The 21,447-nt window shown below is 35.8% G+C and overlaps 2 protein-coding genes across 4 annotated transcripts in view; one reads left to right on the plus strand and one right to left on the minus strand.

The window, feature by feature from the left end:
- The window catches only part of Kctd18 (potassium channel tetramerization domain containing 18), an 83,458-nt gene that overhangs the window by 38,475 nt on the left and 23,536 nt on the right, over nt 1-21,447 (minus strand). The gene's annotated exons all lie outside the window — the stretch shown is intronic.
- Sgo2 (shugoshin 2) overlaps nt 4,052-21,447 on the plus strand; it is a 31,784-nt gene continuing 14,388 nt past the window's right edge. Inside the window, exons 1-6 of one of the 2 annotated variants that reach the window (XM_078017811.1) lie at nt 4,052-4,210; nt 10,871-10,999; nt 13,377-13,552; nt 14,380-14,457; nt 18,917-19,002; nt 20,426-20,652. In XM_078017811.1, the coding sequence (XP_077873937.1) occupies nt 4,204-4,210; nt 10,871-10,999; nt 13,377-13,552; nt 14,380-14,457; nt 18,917-19,002; nt 20,426-20,652 (703 nt within the window). In that variant the 5' untranslated portion in view covers nt 4,052-4,203. Of the gene's footprint in view, nt 4,211-4,231; nt 4,671-10,870; nt 11,000-13,376; nt 13,553-14,379; nt 14,458-18,916; nt 19,003-20,425; nt 20,653-21,447 lie in introns of those variants that run through there. The other variant, XM_078017812.1, reaches the window with a different exon arrangement.

Genomic DNA, 21,447 nt, shown 5'->3' on the forward strand with positions numbered 1-21,447 from the left:
TATTTATTTTGCACCGTACTGGGGATAAAACCCTGGGCTTTAGGCATGCTAGACAATTTCTTTACCACTGAGCCATATCCCCAGCTCCTGGCTGTCCCTTCCTTGAAATAATCTCTCCAGGCCTCCATGAAGAGGGGGTCACCTCCTACCTCTCATTACCTATTGCTACCCTCCCATCATTCTTCCAAATGTTGACATTCACTGGGGCTCCACATTCAAGGACAGAGTTACCAACCTGTCTTCCCGCTGCCCTAAATGATCCTACCACCAAAACTCCTTCAAAGACCTGGCCCTGTCCCCCCCCCCCCACTCTGCTTGCCAAAAGGGCCCATAAAAAGTCACTAACTCTGCCCCTGCTGGCTCTGCTAAAGTTGGTTGTAAAGCCCAGCTGCCATTTTATCCCTGAAAATGAGTCACATCAAGTGTTTGGTCCATTGACTCCAACTCTGAATAAAGGGAAGCTTGCTGATAGAAGATCTGCTCCAGGCTTCCCTCATTCATATGCTCATGTACTTACTCACCTTCTACCCTCTTTGTGCTTCCACTTGCTCTTTATCCATAGGGTAATCAATGCCTGTGATTTCTTTTCATTTTTTTTCTATTTGGTAACTGGGATTGAATTCAGGGGTACTTGACCACTAAACCTGTGAATTCTATTGGTGTTCATTGATTGTAACTGAAAACTCAGTCCCTGTCCCCAAAGCCAATCAATGCCAATTTAATAATAAGGACACAGTTTTTTTGAGAAAAAGGAAAAAGAAGGTTTATTGCTTTGCTAGCAAAGGAGAAACATGGCGACTCCTATTCCAAAGGCTGTGACTCTGTTTCAGGAGGGACAGGGGGCTTTTAATATAACCCTCTTCAAGGTGTGCTCTGGTAGGGATTCCCAGGGTACACCAAGGGCATGTTACGATTCACAGGTTAATTTGGGAAATATTAGTTTCCCAGATTCTCTGCAGGCATCTCCTGCCTATGTTGGATGTGTCCAAGGGCAATTAACTAGGGGAAGAAAAGATAACACTGTCTTTCTAATCTTGTTAGTTAGGGAGGGGGAAAATGGGAGAAGAGAAGAGGGGGGAACCTTAGAGCAATGGGGGCTATATTCAGAAGGTGAAGGGACCACTGTTACATGATGGCTCTCAAATCTAGCCATCTCTTTTCAACTCCATATTTATCTGTGTATCTACTGGGAATTTCCATCTATATATTCTAAAAAGACCTCAAATAGCAGAATTCATTGTTTTCTACAACTGCTGTTCCTTTGCATTGGCAGCAAAAAAATAGAAGAATGAAGGGGAGTTAAGATTTTTACTGGAGTCTCAGGCCAGATGCCTGACTTTGATGGGGGAGGGTTTCCAACAAATTAGATCCAATCATTCTTCCTCAAAACAAACAGACTCTGTAATGATGAGAAACAGAAAAAATAAAGTTCAAACAATATGACCTCATTGGAAAGGTAAAGTGAGATAAAGCACCTCAGCCTTACCTCTGGGTGCTATGAGCTTTAGGTTTAACTGGAGGAAGAATTGGAGCAGGAGGAAAGAGTATGCATAATTAAACCATCTGGTCAAACTGTGGGTCTGTTTGAGTAGTATCTCAGTTCTGGTTCTTTGAGATGGCCCCAGAGAGTCTTTATCATCAGAGGAAGGAATTTTTATTTGCTGCTCAAAATGTTTATCTATCAGACTTATGATCCTGGAAGGGGGCAATTCAATTCCCCTGAGATGATTGCTTCTGCTTGGGGGAGCAGTCACATAGGTTGATCTGTCTTCAAGGCTCTGCTGCTCCTGGAAGGTGTAGGGCAATGACTATAGACTTCTAGGATGCTATGCCACTCCAGAGGTCTGGAACAGGATGCTGCAAATACTGTATCTCTATTCTCTCCACCCAATAACTTTTTCTGCTTCTATCAGCCTTGGTTAGTTTTTCTTGATGCAATTCATCCAGTTAGAATGGCACACATGATCAGATCAGGTGGTTTAATAAAATGAAGGTACACTATTTCTACTTTGTTTTATTGGTTTATTGATTTGCAGTGACTTTTGCTTGGCTCCTTCTCAGGGATCATTTTTCTTGGATGATTTTTGTTTCAGTAATGCTGATCTGTTAAAGAGGAATTTAGAAAAGATTTTAGCAATCAGCTTTTTTTATTCTCCTTTTTCTTTGCTTTTTTTGAAATGTGAGGTGTGTGGCTCAGAACAACCAAAATTTAATTGCCTGGAATTCAGCCTTAGGTAGGAAAAAAATCAGGTAAAGAGTTTAAAGGAAAACAGGGAAAGGAACAAAATCAGTGTCCAGTGCAGGAAAGTATCACAATAAAACTGTGACCTTACTTAATTGGTTTATTTTATAGATAAGGAATTTGTAATTAGGAACATAGAACTAAAGGCTGAACTACAACTGTTATCTCTTGACTCTTAATCCAGGGCTACTGCCTTTGTCTATTATATCAAAAAGCAAAAATGACTGGAAAGCAAGCTAAGATCAAGTTAAATTCAGCCTAGTTAATTATATTTGTGTGTGATAAGAATTTACATTTTGAAAAGCATTTTATACTTACAAAGCACTTATATCTTAACTGCTAAAGATAAGATAGTATTTTTCTAAAAATGTGTTGGAATTCTTGTCCTATTATTATTATTATTATTATTTTACTGGGAATTAAACTCAGGGGTTCTTAACCACTAACCCACATCCCCACTCCTTTTTAAATTTTTATTTAGAGACAGGGTCTCATTGAGTTGTAGTGCCTCTCTAAATTGCTGAGGCTGGCTTTGAACTCCAGATCCTCCTACCTCAGCCTCCCAAGTCACCTCAGCCTCCCAAGGTGATGGAAGTACAGGCATGAGCCACCACGCTCCTCCCCCAGCTTGTCCTATTATCTTTAAAACATCTTTTCTTCCTCTGAATTCCCTGTCTCCTTTTTCTATTTATTTTAGTTTTAAAGTTGTAGCTACAAAATTAGTGTGTTAGGAGGAAAGCGTTTTTATAATGTCTCTGAACAAAAGAAACCATCATAAAAATATATTGGATGTTGTTATCAATCTCCATTTTGCCAACGAGGAAACAGAAGCCTAGAAAGATTAAATAACTTGGTCAAAATTAAATAACCATTAAATGGCAGAGCCATGACAAGGTTCATTTAAAGAAACAAAATATGCATTGAGCAATTTAATGTTCTAGATTAATTAAACAAAATACAGTGCTAGTTAACTCCTAGGTTACCAGAAATTTCCATATTCAACATATTACATTTGAAACTGTTATTACTGAAGTTTTTATTGTATTTTTTTCAACTGGTCAATCATTAAATACTTTTTTATTTATAGAAGATTCATGTAAGTAGGATTCAGATCTGTAGGAAGACTGACCTCTAAATCTATAAATAGACAAAATATCTTAACTCAAAAGCACTTCTTGCATCACTTGACTATATAGATTCTTCAAAGATGGAAAGTTGTGATTCTCAAATATTCCCAAATAAACTAAAAACTGATGATAGACGTCCGCGGTGGGGCACGCCTATAATCCCAGTGGCTTGGGAGGCTGAGGCATGAGGATTACAGGTTCAAAGCCAGCCTCAGCAAAAGCAAGGCGCTAAGCAACCTAGTGACACCCTGTCTCTAAATTAAATACAAAATAGGGCTGGGGATGTGGCTCAGTGGTTGAGTGCCCCTGAGTTCAATCCCCAGTACACTCACCCATCCCCCAAAAAAGTCGAGTGAGGAATGCTTTTAAGTGAACACTAAAGAGTCTGGCATCACAATTGGGAATGAAAATATGCAGAAAAAATGGTGAGATGTAGGCAGGTAGTCTCCCAGTTATGTAAACAATATAAACCTTTCAGCAGACTCGAGGCGGCTGTCAAGTCTTTCCGAAGTCTGATTAATAAAGGTATTTTGTCAGAGGCGTGTTTCCTTTTTTCAACCACATTTCAAAACAAAGGCACGTCACCTGCTTAAAATCCAAGGGCATCCCTGTCACGCCAGTAGTCCAATTCCCCTAGCCACGCCCCCTCAGCGCTTTCGGCGGGGCCCCGCCCCTTCCACCGCCCACTTCCTGGAAACCGAGCGTCTTTTCACATCCTTCTCGGAACGTGATTGGCTGCTGCGGCAACCGCTAACGGCTGTGTAATTTAAACCTGAGCTCTGGTTGCGGCTGCGCGCCGAGCTCCTGGACCTGCGTGGCCGTTCCCCACGCTAAATGAGCGGTAAGTCAGTGACCTGTGACTCTGGTGTGGCCGTTCCCAGAATGGCAGAGTCTGTGCTTTTCTCGAGTTTGCGCCTCCTGGGTCTGCCAGCCTGGTCTCTGGCCCGTCCTCTGCCCTTCCGGATCCCGACTGCTGCCGCTGCCCCGCTATGGGGGGCTGGTTCTTTTCTTAGGCTCTGCTGGGTTTAAACGCCCTGTTGGGCCGGGGTAGGGTGGGGGCCTTCGAGCCACCAGCTCCTCGAGGGAAAGGGTTTCTGTCTTTGTGACTGCTCGATTCCCTGCTTCAATAAAGATTTCCAGTGCTCGATACAAACTTGATTGTTAAGGATGCTGGCTTAAAGGTTCGAGGGAGGGAGCTCACTCCTTTGGAGCGCTCCTTTAGAAGAGAAGCTGGCCTGAGGCGAAGGGTGATGGAAGACTAGGGAGAACTTGAACTTGAACTGGGTCTCCTTGATGTACAGGTAGGATTTAAGTAAAATAGGAGTGATGCTGTTTCTAGATGAAGGATCTTATTCAGGAGAATTGGATGTGGACCAGAATATTTTGAATTTAGAGATAGCTGAGATGCGGGCTGGCTAGGAGCTACAGATATTGAGTGCTGTCTATGTAGCAGGTCGCATACAAGGCACTGTACATACGTGGGCTCAGTGCCTTATATACTATAATTTTATATAGTATAAAATTATTTTAATCTGGAAATTGAGACTTAAGAGATGTTGAAATTACTTAGCTGTGAAATGTTGAAACTGGGGCTCCACTGAGTTCTAACCACTGTCTCTAATGTCTGTTTAGATGGTAACTCACCCTGGAAGGATATTCCAGTGGTGTGGTTCTGACTTCTTTGGTGAGGTCATTGATATGGGATGTGACAGTGTTAAGAAAGACATTAAGGAAGAGTCCCTGATTTCTAGCAGGAGCATTTGTATGGGTGAGAGCTCTGTTTATTAATTTAGGAACTGTGTTAAGAATCAACTTATTGGGGAGGGCAGTTCAGCTGTGGTTTCCTAATTAGTAAAATGAAATTTGATTTTCCTGACTGGCTTTTTTTTTTTTTTTTTTTTCCAGTGATGGACTTGGTTTTTATGTTAGGTTATCTTTCAGATATGTGAGATGCGGTAGTTTGTATGGAGGTTCTGTGTTCTTGTGTTTTACTGCCAATGGAATAGAGAGTGATCTTTTGTTTTTATTTTTTTTAGTTGTTGATAGACCTTTATTATATTTTTATTTATATGTGGTGCTGAGAATCAAACCCAGTGCCTTACCCATGCTAGGCAAGCACTCTACCACTTAGCTACAACCCCAGTCCCATGGTCTTTGATTTTAAAGTTTATTTTTGATGAAATTTTTGGAAGATGCATTGAGCCTTAATTTTTTTAATGTCTTTAGTTGTTGATGGACCTTTATTTTATTCACTTATTTATATGTGATGCTGAGAATCGAACCCAGTACCTTATATATGCCAGGCAAGTGCTCTACCACTGAGCCACAACCCCAGTCCCAAGCCTTAATATTGAAAGCGTTCCTTGTTCAACTTCTTCTCTCTTGTAGAAATTCCTTCTAAAATTATTTGTCCATTATTTTCTTGACATCTGCTCAGTGCTTTCAATAGGTTCATTCCAATATTGGGCAGATTTTACTATTGTAAAGTTCTTTCATTCATCCCTACTCATTTTTTTTTTTCTACAAATGTTTATCTAGTAGCTGCTGTATGCAAGGAACTATTCTAGGCTCTGAGAATAGAGCAACAAACAAATTTGATAAAAAAATTCATGACCCCACTATGCTTACATTTCAGTAAGAGAAAACAGATAACACATTAAATAAGAAAATTACTTAGGTTTTTGTTAGACTGATAAATCAATGGAGAAAAATAAATCAGGAAAGGGAAATGGTGACAGATGTGCAATTGTAAATAGTTTGAATGGGAAGCCTTATTAAGAAAGGGATATTTGAGCAGAGACTTGAAGGAAGTGAGCAACCCCTAGTTTTTGAAGGAAAAGTTGATACAAAGGAAAAAAAGGAATGCATTGGCTCAGCACTGGAAGCGTGTCAAAGTGGCCCAAGTGGCAGGAACTTAGTGAAAAGGTAAAAAAGGTATGTAGATAGGGGAGTTGAGAAAGGGAAGAAGTAACAAATTGTATAGTACTCTGTAGGCTATCACAAAGATTGAGTGACATGGAAGGCTACTGGAGGATTTTATAACGTAGGAGTTATTATATGAATTTATAAAGTTTAGTAGGATGTTTCTGGTTGCTGCTTTGAGAATAGACAGTGAGGGAGAAGATAGTAGTAATGACACCATTTAGGAAATTGTAGCAGTAATGTATATGAAAGAGAATGGCATCTTGGATCAGAGTGGCAGCAGTACATATAGTGGTAAGTGACCCATGGAGATATATTTTGAAAGCATGATTGATGATAAGAGTGGATGTGGATGTGAAAGAAAGAGAAGTTTCTGTCTTGAGCAACTGGAAGGATGGATGAAGAGAACATTAAATGAATGAAGAGAACATGGTAGAACAGGTTTGGGGTAGGAGGAATTTAGGACGTGTTAAATTTGAAATAATAATAAACATTTAAATAGGAGATGAGGAGTGAGCAGATGAATTAATCAAGTTCAGGGAAGAATGTAGATTGAGAATATAAATGTGAGAATCATCAGCATTAAGATTTAAAAGTCAGGGACTGGGTTGTGACTCAATGGTAGAGCACTTGCTTAGCACATATGAGGTACTGGGTTTGATCCTCAGCACCACATAAAATAAATAAAGATTGTGTCCATCTACAACTAAAATATATATAAAGTAAAGATTTAAAAGTCAGGACACTGAATAATAGCCCCAGAGTGAATATGTAAATAGAGAAGAGATGAGATCCAAGAGTTGAGATCTGGGTAACTCCAATGTTATTAAAGATATAAAGAATAACCAACAGAAAAGACTAAGACAGGAGAAAACCCAGAAGAATGTGCTGTTTTAGAAGCTAAGTGAAAGAAACTATGTCAAAAGAAGGGAATGATCTGATTTAAATGAGAATTGGACTTTTGAACATTGTTATTTGATTTAACAACATGGTAATTTAGTGACCTTAATGAAGAGTTTCTATAAAGTAATGGAGAAAAATCATTGTAGCATGCATCATGTAAGACCGGGAGAGGAAGAATTAGAGATAGCAGGTATAGACCAGTATAAGGGACCACTTGTATTTTTTAAAATGTTTCATTTTCATGCATTTGCACATACCTTTCCTTCTCCCTGCAATTTCTGTCCTAATCTGGATGCCTGACAAGTTTTTAAAGTTTTGTTCATTCAACAAATATTTATTGTGTTCATAGCATTCACTAGGCACTGTTCTCTTTCAGCTGGGAACCATATCTGAATAAAATATACAAAAATGCATGATCTCATGGAACTTAGATTCTAGTTGGGGAAGACAGACAATACATTCTGTAGTATGTTAAATAGTTATTTAAATGCTATGAAAAAATAGACAAGTGTAAGAGTGATCAGTCAGTCATGCTAGGGGAAGGAGCTAGTTTTAAGTGGCCTCACTAAGAAGGTGACATTTAAACGAAGACTTGCAGAAACAGTGTATATCTGGAAGAAGAACTTTTTAAATAGAGGATATTTATTCTAAATAAAAAATAAACAATACAAAGGACCTGAGACTGAAGAGTGCCTAGGAGATATCAGAAATATTTGGATCTTGCTGACCAATGTGACCTGACAGGAATGAGCTACAGGGAGAGAAACAAGAGTTGAAATATAGTGATTGGAAGAAGGGGAGATGGCAGAGAGACTTCTGGACTTGTAAAGACTTTAGAGAATAATAGGAATGATTTGAAAGTTTCAAAATATATAAACTTATCTGCTGTAGGGAGGGCAGTAGTAGAAGTAGGGAGCCAAGAGACTATTGCAAAAATTCAGGTGAGACAAGATAGTGCCTTGGAGTAGGTTAGTAACAGTGGACATACCAAAGAGGTCAGAGTTTAAATATATTGTGAAGGTAAATTGGGATGTGAGGGAAAGTTTTGGCATGAGCAACAGGAAGAATGGAGTTGCCATTAACTGAAATGGGGAAGGCTCTTAGGAGAGCAGTTTTGGCTAGGTTAAATTTGATACACCTATATTGGATAACTTGTTTTGGTTTTTCAGTTGAATTGTGGAATAGTCAGTTGGCTATTTGAATCCAGGGAAGTTCAGGAAAGAGATCCAAAATTAGAGACATAAATTCTGAGAGTTTTATTATCCAGATGGTATTTTAAGCCATGAGGACTATGAAACTATGAAATAGTGCATATAAAGTCCAGCAGAGAACCTGTTATATGACCTATAAAAGTGACTGTGAGGGAAAAGCTAGTTAGGTATGCATGTATCGCTGGGGGGTGGGGTGAGGTTTAGGATCAGGAGTATGGTATCAGGAAAAAGTGTTTTTGAGTAAGGTGGAATTAACCATATCAAATTCATATAGATCCTGATAAATCAGGTAGATGTGGACTGAGAATTGACCTTGAGATTTAGCAGTGCAGAGGTCATTAGAGATCTTGGCAAAAACAGTTTAGGTGTAATAGAGTAAATGCGTGGTTGAAATAGGTTTTTGAGAGAATTACAAACACATAGATAATTCTTTCAAAGATTTTGCTGTAAAAATCTGAAGACAATTGGAGTAGTATTCTGAGGAAGAGGGAATGAGAGGGTTCTTTAAGATGAGGGAAATAGCAGTACACTTACATGTTGATGAGAATGATCCAGCGGAGATGGATTTAGAGGAGAGAATTGTTGGAGTTGTGTTTTTGAGAAGGTGGAAAGGCATGGGATCCAGTGCATATATTTATATCTAAGTAAGGCAAGCTTGGCTATAGATAGGAACACAGTTCATTTATAGCTACAGGAGAGAAGACAGATGGGATGACAGGAGTAGGTCACTGTAATGGGAATTTTGAGAAAGTTCTCCACTTTACTTCAATGTTCTCAGAGAAAATAAAAGTGAGCCAGGATTTGAAATTATCAGCTGAAAAAAAGAAGTGACCCACAGGATGGTAGGGGACAATAGCAATGAGGGGTACAGAGTAATGGAATCTAGTGATATTCTATTCAAGACTGGGAATTTTTAGGGAGAAAGGAGTTTGAATGGTCTTCAAATATGAATATGATGTGGCCTCTAGAAGGGAGATGGGACAAAAAGTAGCCCTTGCCTATTCTCCAGGGCTGCTGGAAAGTCTGCATCCTCCGGAGAGAGACTGGTTCAAGAGGATGGAGTGAACATTTAGAAAAAATATTGAGGCTAGAGAGGTTTTGCTAACAATGGATTGTGAGTTTCAGAGGACTTAAGGAGTTGGGCATGGGGAAAAATGGAGACCACAATCATTTTCTGTGGCTACTGTGGCAAATTACTACAAACAAGGTAGTTTAAAACAACAGAAATTTATTTTTTTAGAGTTCTGGAGGCTAAGTCCAAACTCTACTATTTACTGAGCTGAAATCAGAATGTCTGCAGAGCTGCTCTCCTAGAGATTCTAGGGAAGAATCCATTCCTTGCCTCTTTCAGCTTTGGCCATCTGTGGCTTGTGGCAGCATTGCTTCAATCTTTGCTCTCCCCTCTGAGAACAGTATTTAAGTCCTACCTGGAGAATCTCTCCTTCATAGGATCCTCAATTTACTCAAATCTGCAAAGAGTCTTTTTCCACATCAAGTTTAGAACCACATATATTTGCTGGGGTGCGTTTTTCAGCCTACTTTAAGATTAAATGAGGGTTGTAGAGAGCTGGAGTGGGATTAGAAGGAGAGAGATAGGGTGACCTGGGAGTTTAGAGATTCTTGTAATCAACATAAGGAGCACAGTGAGAGATAGTCCTTTGGGCTCAGAGTAAGTAGTAGTGGAGGGACTGAGTATTCAGGTGCCTACCTCCAATAGATGACAGGGGTTTTTCTAAAAATCTGCAGGTGAAGTTTACAGGCTTGAGAGGTTGGTCTTTTCCAAGTATTTGGCTCCACATCAACTGCACTTTCTCATTGAAACTTTTTCTGATCCTTTTCCTCTGCCCAGGTAGAGTTAATCACTTCTGTGTATTGTGCATTAGAACCACAGTTCTTTTCATACTATAATTGAATTATTTCTTTATCTTTCAGTTTTTAATTAGACTTTAAGGTCTAATAGGCCATAAATCTAATAGACAAATAGACAAGTTTAAAGTTTCCTTCCTATTTCTCTAATCCCCCTCCCTTTTCTCAAATTAGGCATATGTCTTCTGTGCTTCCATTAAACTTCCTACATTGTATTAAAACAGTCTGTTCCCACACTGGATTATTTATTTTTTGAGAGCAGAGATCATAACCTGTCCTCTGGTCTCAGTACTTAGTCTAGTGCCTGGCATATAGGTTTGAATGAAAAAAAAGATAGTCATTTACCTTTTTGGATTCTACTTTAAATTACTTTTTATTGCTTCCATACATTCAGATTTTATGTGAAAAATTTTGCAGATACTTATCTATGAAGGGCATAAATTTTAGAATGTGATTATATTACCCTTTCCTGTGGTGTTGGTGGATTCTGTTATTGAAGTATCTTGGTTTGGGGTGATCTGTTCCTTTTACTTGTATTAATACTATTATTAATAACTCCTACCTCCCATCCTTTGCCCTTTCTTTTTCTTTCATTTCAGTGATGGAGTACCCAATGATGGAAGCTAACTCAATTACCTCAGGAATTAAGAGAAATGTGAAAGACAGAAGAATTTCAAAGACTAAGTTGAACGTTTCTCTTGCTTCAAAAATCAAAACAAAAATAATCAGTAAGTACCACAAGTTTTAAAGTATATTCACACTTTTACTTTTCTTGGAGAATTGATATATTTGCTATCTTATTTCATCAAGAATAGAAAATTATGCTAGGCATGGTGGCACACACCTGTAATCCTAGCTACTCAGGAGGCTGAGGCAGGAGGATCACAAGTTTGAGGCCAGCCTTAGCAACTTAGTGAGATCCTGTCTGAAAGAATAGAAAATTCTGCTACTAGAATGGCAATGTGTAAATCAATGGAAGTGTAACTGATGTGATTCAGCAATCTGTATACGGGGTAAAAATGGGAGTTCATAACCCACTTGAATCAAACTGTGAAATATGATATATCAAGAACTATGTAATGTTTTGAACGACCAACAATAAAAAAAGAAGAAAAAAAGAATAGAAAATTGCTAAACCTACTGTTTTGTTAGTTGTAATTTTTTCCCCCATTTGATCCTTCCTCTGTCCTTCAGCTCCTGTTAATTGAGTAGTTTTGTTGATTTTTTTCTTAGTGGTGACAGCTGCATTTTCAACAGTGAGGTTTGGGTGACCCAAGGCAGCTACCTCTTATGCTGCAAAGAAAATACCAAAGTGATTTCTCTGGAAAAAAGCTAAAAAGAGTAATAGATTGTTCTGGCATGCTGTGGCAATTGGATGGTAACCTAGAGTGGCGTTGGCATAGAGTGGGGTGCTATAGTAGGTTATTTTATATAGCCAAAACTCACTATGAAGATACTAAATGCTTTGGGAGTGGGATTTCATGAATTCATGAAGGGGCTGGGGGAGGGATACAGGAGAAACTCCCCAGAATAAATTCTTACTAATTCTATAAATTATTTGAATTGGTTTATATCCATTTTAGTTGGAATGGAGGAAGTGTCCTTTGTAGTTACATTTCCTGCTGCTATATCTGCTCTGAAAGATAATTGTGTTTGTGTTATGAAATAAATAAGCCTTGAGTATCTTTAAATCATGATGTTGCTCCTGTCTAGGTCTCCAGGGCCATCTTGTATGTTAGCCCATCTCCTATAGTGGCTGAGTCCTTCTCTCTTTGGCAGGGCCCATTGTGCACCCCCTATTATAAGGGATATGCTGTGCTTGAGGAATACAACAGGAAAATTGTTATTACCTTTAGCTTCTGGAAATTTTGAACTGGTTCCAGTCTTTTTCCACCAGCTATACCAAGGAGAGCTATCTGAAACTACTCTCAATGCCAAAGATAAAGCTACGTTTTGGACCCTGATTTTTAGTTGCCCAAATTTTCTCTGAATATCTAAAAATATTATTACATTTTATAAAACATATTTTACATAAACTATACTTTTATCCAGTGGAATATGTTATTGGCATATGGTAAGATATAAATCCAAATTATAAAACTATAATTATGCTTAAAGTGTACAAAGGGAACATATTATATTCAAGATGAGTTAAACCAAAGAATGCACACTGAAATTTCTTTGCTACCAACAGAATAGCATTTCAGTAGTGATTTGAATCATATTTGCATAGTCATTTAAAACATACAGGTCAGGTTTAGATTGCATTCCGTGCCTAAAAATAAGAGATAGGCTCTTTTGGATGTAAGTAGGAGATCCCATAGTTTTGACTATTGTCCAAAATTACAGTAAGGATGCCGCCTTCTACTTGATGTTCTTTTGGTACCAGGGATTGAACCCACAGGTGCTTAACCACCGAGCCACATCTCCATCATCCCTCTTCCCCGTTTTATTTTGGTACCAGGGATTGAGACAGGGTCTTGCTAGGTTGCTTAGGGCCTTGCTAAATTGCTGAGGCTGGCCTCAAACTTGTGATTCTCCTGCCTCACTTTCCTAGTTGCTGGGATTACAGGCATTCATTACCTTGCCTGGCTTCCACTTGAGATTTAAAAAATGGACTTTGGGAACATAAAATTATTTATCCAGTTCTGGAACTGTAGAAACTGGCTTTTAATGTTTCACAGATTGACTATCTCAATTCCTATGAGACATTGCCAGTTAGAGCTGTGGGATCAGCTTTTCTGTTTTACCTTCTATTCAAAAGTAGGAAAGAAGGTAGGGCAATAAGTATCAAGAGTTCATTTTCATGGTTGATCTAACTATCTAGGACACTGGGTCTGTATTACTGTGCTTCTCTTATTCTCAACTTCATTTATATACATTTTGCTCTCTTTGCAACTCTTTTCTTCATCTTCTATGTAGCTTTTATTTCTTCATCTTAAACTCTGGGTACAGTTTTTTTTCAAAATGACATCTGTATTGCTATTTTTTTCTAGCATTCAGTTCAAACTTATAAACTGAAATACATTTTTAAAAATAGTTTTACTAAGGAATATAAAAATTTCTTAAAGCATAAATTTAATATTAACTCAATTTTTTTTACAGACAATTCTAGTATTTTTAAAATTTCTCTAAAGCACAACAATAGAGCATTAGCTCAAGCTCTTAGTAGAGAAAAAGAGAATTCTAGAAGAATTACAACTGAAAAGATGCTGTTGCAAAAAGAAGTAGAGAAACTGAATTTTGAGAATGCATTTCTCCGTCTAAAGCTAAATAACTTGGTATGGAAACTATATTGTTTTTGAATTCTAACGTGTAATTAGAATCTTTTAATTAGATTATTATAGAAACTAAAAATGTTTTTTAAGTCTTTGATTTTGCAAAGAAGCATTGATAATCAATATGCTATGTAAATTTGTGTTAAAGGACCAACATCTAATGGGTAATAAAATAGTTAACTTCAGTCTAATTCTAAATGTGTGCTGTGTGCTCTGCAAATCAGTATAATTTTGTGATGCACATTTGATTATCATAGCAAAGCAAAGCTTGATGCTTTAGTACATTATAGAAGGATGAGCTAAATTCCTCCTGGGAAATGAGATGAGTACCCTCCCAGGGTGTTTGTATTCTCCTTTCATGGTAGCATTTCCCTGGCTACAAACCAAATATAATGAAGGTTGTAATTATTACTTTTTCTTTGAACTTTCAACTCTCTGTCCATAGGCTGGGCAGTGAGAGCCAGCTAGGCTGCAACTATAGATCTAAATCTAAAATGAGTAGAAATTAATTTAAAATGGAGAAGTGACCTGTAATACTCAAAGGTTAAATATCTCTGATCAATTATGTTTATTTGCTAGGTGATATATTATTATAAGAAGATAGAAAAATGTTTGTAGGAAAATTTATAGTTGATATCTCAAAAGCATTCAAAATGTCTGTGTATATGACTATTTGGACTATTCAATGTAATGCCTTTTTATCTCAATGTGATCTCCATAGAAAACAGTTGAGTCTTCTCACATTGACAGTGTTCACAAATGTATTGTATTATAATAAACTCCAAATCTTAACTGATTAAAAGAGGTCTCTCTTTATTTTACATATACAGAATAAGAAGCTTATTGAAATAGAATCACTCATGAACAATAACTTAATAACTGCAATTGAAATGAGCAGTCTTTCTGAGGTAAGTGAATTTGTGTGAGGATAATGTCATTTTTTAGCATTATTGAGGATAATTGAGAATAGCTAAATACCATCAAGGTTAGAGATCATATTTTAAACCTTGTGCAAAGAAGTGATAATATCCATTTTTAACTGGCTAACAGCACATTATTTTATGTAATTGGTTATTGAAATTATTACATAAAATTTAGATATCTATTAAAAGTAATAGGGTTACATGGCTCATTGAAATACAATGGCTTCTAAACAGACTCAGAAATAAAAACTTAATAGAAAGGTAGGCATTTCAAATTAGGAAGAATTTGTATTATTTTAAAATAAAAGATAGAAACAATTGGAAAAACTATTTGTGGGGTGGAATTAGAGGCAGATTCTATTCATAGCAATCTCCAAAATAAATTCTAGATGGATTTAAATGTAAACAAGGGAATCATTAAAATTGAGAAGAAAATGCTAGTGAATTCAAGTTAGGTGGAAGAGATTGTTCTATACCTAAGCAAGTGCTATACCATTGAACTACATTCCCAACCTTTTTTTTTTTTTGGACAGGGTCTTGCTAGTTTGCCCAGGGATAGCCTGGAATTTTTGATCCTCCGGCCTCACTCAGCCTTCCAAGTAGCTAGGATTATAGATGCATCCTATGTGTGAATATAGCAAAGTTTTATATATACTGTCTACAGTTTCTCCTGTACCACCCCTGTTAGGTTTTCACCACCATAACACTAATACTGCTATTCTGAAAATGACCATTAATGTCAATGTTGTAAAACTCTACAGATAAGCCTTGGTCTTAATATTGACCGTTTATGACTTTTAGAAGACCACACATGCCTGTGTCTTATCCTAACTCTCTAGCTGTTATTTTTCATCCTGTTTGCTGGTTCTTTATTTTCCTGACTTAGTTCATCAATCTCATGGTTTTATTTATCACCATGTACTGGTAACTCCTGAATTTGCGGCTCCAGCCTGGCTGTCTCCTCTGAACTCCACATGATACTTATCCAGATAACCTGCTTGACACCTATTTGGCCATTGAAAGGTATCTCAAATTTCACTTTTGCTACCAAACTGGTTTCTTTGAGGTCTTTATCTGAAGTATTTTCCTATCTTTTTTCTTGCCCAATCTCTGATCCTTTAGCCAATCCTTTTAGCTTTGTCCTTATGATCTGTCTAGAATTCTACCTTTTTTCACAACCTTCTTTCACCACCCATGGCCATGGTACCACCATCTTTTACCTGAGTATTATAATGGCATCCCAACTTGAGCTTCTTGCTTCTGTTCTCTTAACTCTGCACTCTTCTCAAGACAAAGTAAAAGCCACAGTGATGCTGTTAAAATGTAGTCTCTGCCTAAAACCCTCCAGTGACTTCATCTTATCTCTTGCCCAGTTTGATCTGAAAACTGAAACTCTTATCGTTTCTCACATCTCATAAACTCCTCTCCCCTCCATCCACTCTAACTTCTTCAATCCGCAGACCTCCGCCCACTCCCTCGAGCATAGATGAGCTGCCACTTTGAGCACCTCCATACTTGTTCTTCCTTCACATATTGGCTCCAATATTTGTGAGCTCCCGTGTGAAGCTTTCCTTGGCTCCTCTGTATAAATTTAAACACTTGCCCATCCCATCCTTCATTTTATATCTTGCTTCCCTGCTTTAGTTTTTCTCCTTGACCACTTTTTATACTATATAATATATAATTTTACCCATTAATTTTGTTTTATTCATCCCACCAGAATGTAACTTGATTACAAGGATTTTTGTGTGCATGTAGGAACAATGTCTAAAACGTAATAGAATGCAGTTAATTTGTTTAGTGTTTTTTTTTTCTCATTGAGATTGAGGCTTTTCGAGGGTTTTGATTTATTTTGAGACAGGGTCTCAGTTTGTTGCCCAGGGCTTTGCTCTGTTGAACTGGGCTTCAGTTATCCTCCTATCTCAGCCTTCTGAGGAACTGGGACTATGTGGTGTATGTCCCTGTACCCAGCTCCCTTTTTTTTTTTTTTTTGTAATTCCAAAAAGCAAGGTACATATTATCCTGCAATCTCTCTGTTTTTGAGATTTTTAATAAAAATAATGCTAAATAATGTAAAAAAACAAAACAAAACTTTTTAGCATGATTGCCATATGGTGTTTCTTCTTAGGTTTCAACTGATTACTTATTTTAGTAGTTTTCCTAATCTCATAGTTCTGGGATAAACTTCAGAAATGATGTATTATTCTTTTAACTCATGCTACTGAGTTATTTTTGCCAGTAAGTGAGCTCTCTTTGTAGTTTTTTCTCCATACAGGCTTTAGGCATTGATAAAAATGTCATATATACTAAGATTTTAGAAGTTTTTCTTTTCTTATTGTCTGGAGAAGTGATATAGTTTTAGAATTATTTATCTTTATAGGTTTAGTAGAATTTTTTGTGAAACCATTTGGACCTGGGACCTTTTTAATAGGAGTGATTATCTCTTTGTCAACTTTTTTTCTATAGATATTGATCGACTTAGAAAAATTTCTTCCTTCTATGGTCAGTTTTATTTATTTACCTTTCTTGGAAAAATTATCTGTTTTATCCAGTGTTTTAAACTGATTTGCATAGAGTTGGCCAAAGTACTATGTCATTTTAAAAAATTTTGTCTATTGTATTTTCTCAGTTGACTACTTCCGTGTATTTGACCTGTAATTTTTTCACTATATTAGGTAGTTGTAGTTTTTCTTTTGTTCCTTTAAAAGCATCATTCTTTTAATTTAATTTTGAGTTCTATCTTGGTGTTTTAAGCCTACTAGTTTTCATTTTTTCTTTAATAAGTTTTTCTATTTTTCTGTGGTTTATTTTATGTTAATTTTCTAACTTATTTAGAAATGCTTGTTTCTTTAACTCTGTAGGTAAGGTGTCATTTTCTTACTGCTTTCAGAATTTTTTTCATTGTCTTTAGTTTTGAGAATTCTGACTTTGATGTGTTTGGGCATGAATTTCTTTGGGTTTATCCTTTTGGGGGTTCATTCAGTGTCTTAGATTTGTAGGTTGATGTCTTTCATTTTCAGAACTACTTCTCCAGGTATGTTTCTACCCCTGCCCTCTCTCTTCTCTTCTGGGACTCTGAGAATGTGAGGGTTATGTCTTTTGTGAAAGTCCTACAAATCCTTGACTCTGTTAATTTTTTTTCATTCCCTTTTCTGTCTTGTTCTTTTTGGGTGATTTTTATTGTTCTGTGTTCACTTTCATTAAATTTTTTCCCCTTCTGTCTTTTCTTTTATTACTTTTGAGCTCTCTGGATTTTTATTTCAGTTTGTCTTATTTTGGTTTTTTTATTTTTCAATTCTAGGTTTCTGCTTGGTTTTGTACAAATTTGGTTTTCTGATACTTTGTTTCTTTGCTGAGTCTCTTTCTTCACTTGTTTTAAGCAAGTTAATAATTCTTTGTTTAAGCATTTTTTGATGGTTGCTTTGAAATTCTTGTCAAATAATTCCAATATTTGTTATCTCAGAGTTGGTGTCTGTAGTTCGTTTTTTTTCTTATATAAATTTAGGTTTTCTAGGCCTGGGGATGTGGCTCAAGTGGTAGCGCACTCGCCTGGCATGCGTGCGGCCCGGGTTCCATCCTCAGCACCACATACAAAACAAAGATGTTGTGTCCACCGAAAACTAAAAAATAAATACTAAAAAAATTCTTTCTCTCTCTCTCTTAAAAAAAAAAAAAATTAGGTTTTCCTGAATCTTGGTACATGAGTGATTTTCTGTTGTATTTTAGACATATTAGGTGTCTTATGTTATAAAACTCATTATTTTCTCAAAGTCTTCTGTTTTAACAAATCTCCTCTGACTTCATGTGGATGGTTAAGAGGAGGTACTGGGTACTGCCAGGTGGGGACCAGTGTTTAGGCTCCTTAGGCAGCTTCTATTAATTATACCTGTTGGTAAAAGCTGCCTCATAGCATGGTTGTATGTTGTGTAATTTTATGGTCCTTATTAAAATTATTTAATACACATGTTTATTTCAGAAAATTCAGAAAGTCTAGCTATTCAAAAATATAAAAGGTTAAAATCACCTACACTAGAATTTTAAATATGTTTGATAGATCCAATGTATTATATTATATGATGATATATGTATTATATTATATGATGATATATACATGATATATATATATTACATAATATGTAGACATGAATGTATGCATATAAGTGTAAAAATCTTATATATGTACGAATATTTATTCCTTTCATAGAAAAATATTTGGAAGGTTACTTAACAGAATTATTGGGTGGTATGATTAAGGATGAACCGTTTTAATCTTATTGTCATATTGTTTTCAGTCAACTATTGATGACTAATGCAAAAATTGCCCTGTTACTACTTATGCATGTCCTTATATAGTTTGGCTGCTTTAAGGACAAACATCATTTAATGAAATTAGAAACTTTGCTTTCAATTTTCTTTGTTCTGTCTGTTTTCTTTTTTCTGATAGTTCCATCAAAATTCTTTTCTACTGCCAGCTAGCAAGAAGAAATGGATTAGTAAACAGTGCAAGTCCGTGCATCTTCCATTTGCAAGGTAATTGCTTCAAAACTTGGCTAAATAGTGACTTGCAAACTTCTACATTAGGATAAGGCAGACTGGACCTTGAATAGTTTTTATTTGGTTTTATTTCTTAAAATTTAGAAAAGCATTTAAAAATAAATAATGAAATTTATTTTTAACATTTTACCAGTAAAGGAAATTAGATATTCTCAAAGCATTCAGTTTTAAACCTTGAAATAATAGAAAGAGGCACCGGTGGACTCTTGGTTACATGGGCTTGAATTTCACTGGTTCAGAGCACAGAGGATTTATATAACACAATCAGTGTTTTCATTGTACAGTCTTTTTTTGTCAATCTGTAGTTGCCTATTAATGTGGGAATGAGAATGGTTTGTGGTGTCTTCTTGTATAGGCAGTATCTTCAGGACTCCAAAGAAACTTAATCCTTAAGTCAGTAATCAAGTTCTTCTGTAGTATCCTCCTACTTTTAATTTATTTTCTTTCTTTTGACCTCTGTTTTTTTGCTGGGGAAATCTGATAACTGTTTCTATGTTTATCATACTACCTCAAGCTTTATAATTAACTTTCATCTTTTCTATTTTCCTCCTGTCTAGAATTCTCATTCCTTAATTTTATTATAAGTCATAGAATGCATCTTATTTCAATCAAACCTGTCAAGTTAAAAGAAAGTCATCAAGACCAAGACAAGTTAAATGACTTAATGAACTAATAGCATTGACTGAAATCCTGTTGTTTCTTTCCAAAAATGTTCTTTCTGTTATATAATTTATAGGTTTTATGCTTTTTAAACAAATAAATGCACTTATATATTGAAACATTAGTTGTAATTATAGTTTAAAATTTCTCATACTCTCTCAATTTTTATATTCATTCTAGTTTATCCCATTGATTTGCCTATTATGTATGTTATTACCACTTTATGCCAGTACATTTTAATTACTGTAGTTTTATAATGGCAAAATGTATTATTTTGTAGGGCTTTAGTTCTTTTTCAAAAATGTTAACTATTATACATATATTGTTTCATATACACATACAAATTTCATAGTGTTTTTTTCAGTGAATTTTTGTTTGAAATAAAATATAAATACACGTTAGAATTTGGCAAATTTCACAAGTGAATAGCATTGTATGACCCATACCTAGACCAAGAAATAGATTAGTAATATTACTTTAGATACCGCACTTTTGTGCTCTTTTCTAGTCACTACCTAATACCCAACCATTAGGATAAAGTTATATCTTATCAGACTTTTAAAATTTTTTAAAGAATTTTTCCATTTCTTTCATCTATAGTATTGAATTATTGACATAAAATTGTTCATAAAGGCATAAGGCTATGTGCTTAATATGTGTAGGATATATAGTAGTATTCTCTTTTTTTTCTAAATAATTTTTTAAAATAAAAATTTCTCAATTCTCATTTGCCTTTAAGGGTTCCATTAAGTTTGAATGATGATGATGATGATAAAGAGAAAATGCAGAATGATGACAAAATTGTATCAAAAGCATCACCTGATATTCTCTCTTCAGTATCAATAGGACAAACTTTATCAACTCAATGTAATTTGGATGTGTCATTCCATAAAGAAAATAATCAGAATGTGAATGATTTAGATCATTCAGAAGATATTTCTTCCATTGTTGATGTACTTCCCAAAGGTGAGATTATTTTAAAAATTCATTTTGAGCTTAGTTACATTCATCAGATTTTCTTCTTGAGGACGATGATATGTAAGTAGTTAGTAAGTTAGATCTCTTAATGTTACAAATGTGCTAACTTCTCTCATTTAAAACTGCTGATATTTAAAGGAAATATGCTGACAAATGTAATATCCATAACTGCCTATTACTCTAGAAGCAATATTTAAAAATGAGCAGGCCTATGATTTTCTTGGTACCTTAGCCTATGATTTGAAAATAAATATTTTATATATATATTTTTTTTAAGTAAGTTATTTTCCTCTCCTTTTCATAAACTTGAAAATTGGGAGCTTAAGTGGATATTACAGTGACTTTTACTACCTAATAGTGGTAAACCAAACTCTTGAGCCTGCACAATGACTGAGTAATAAACAATGATGACACGAATATTTTATTTACATGGTATTCCTAAATAATTATCCTGTGGTATATCTGACACTCACATATTTGTCATAGATTTTCAGATTGACATATAAAGTCATAACTGTATTAAATTCAGAGCTTAGAACTATTTGTCCTTTCTGACAATTTATAATAGCCTAATAGCTTTTGTATAATAATTCTTATCAGAGTTATCTCTGATATTTGGGTTCATTCATTGGCCTCCTTCCCCTTAGAAATCATATGTTAATGGTTCTACTGTTGGCTCTACTCCACTCTACTGTTGGGGCTGAGGCAGTATGAATTCTCCAGTAGTATATATTTTTCCATAGATACCCTTTTAAAATTTAAGTTTTTATCAGCATAGATTCT

Source organism: Ictidomys tridecemlineatus, chromosome 7, assembly GCF_052094955.1.
Source record: "Ictidomys tridecemlineatus isolate mIctTri1 chromosome 7, mIctTri1.hap1, whole genome shotgun sequence".
In the NCBI taxonomy this organism is placed as follows: Eukaryota; Metazoa; Chordata; class Mammalia; order Rodentia; family Sciuridae; genus Ictidomys; species Ictidomys tridecemlineatus.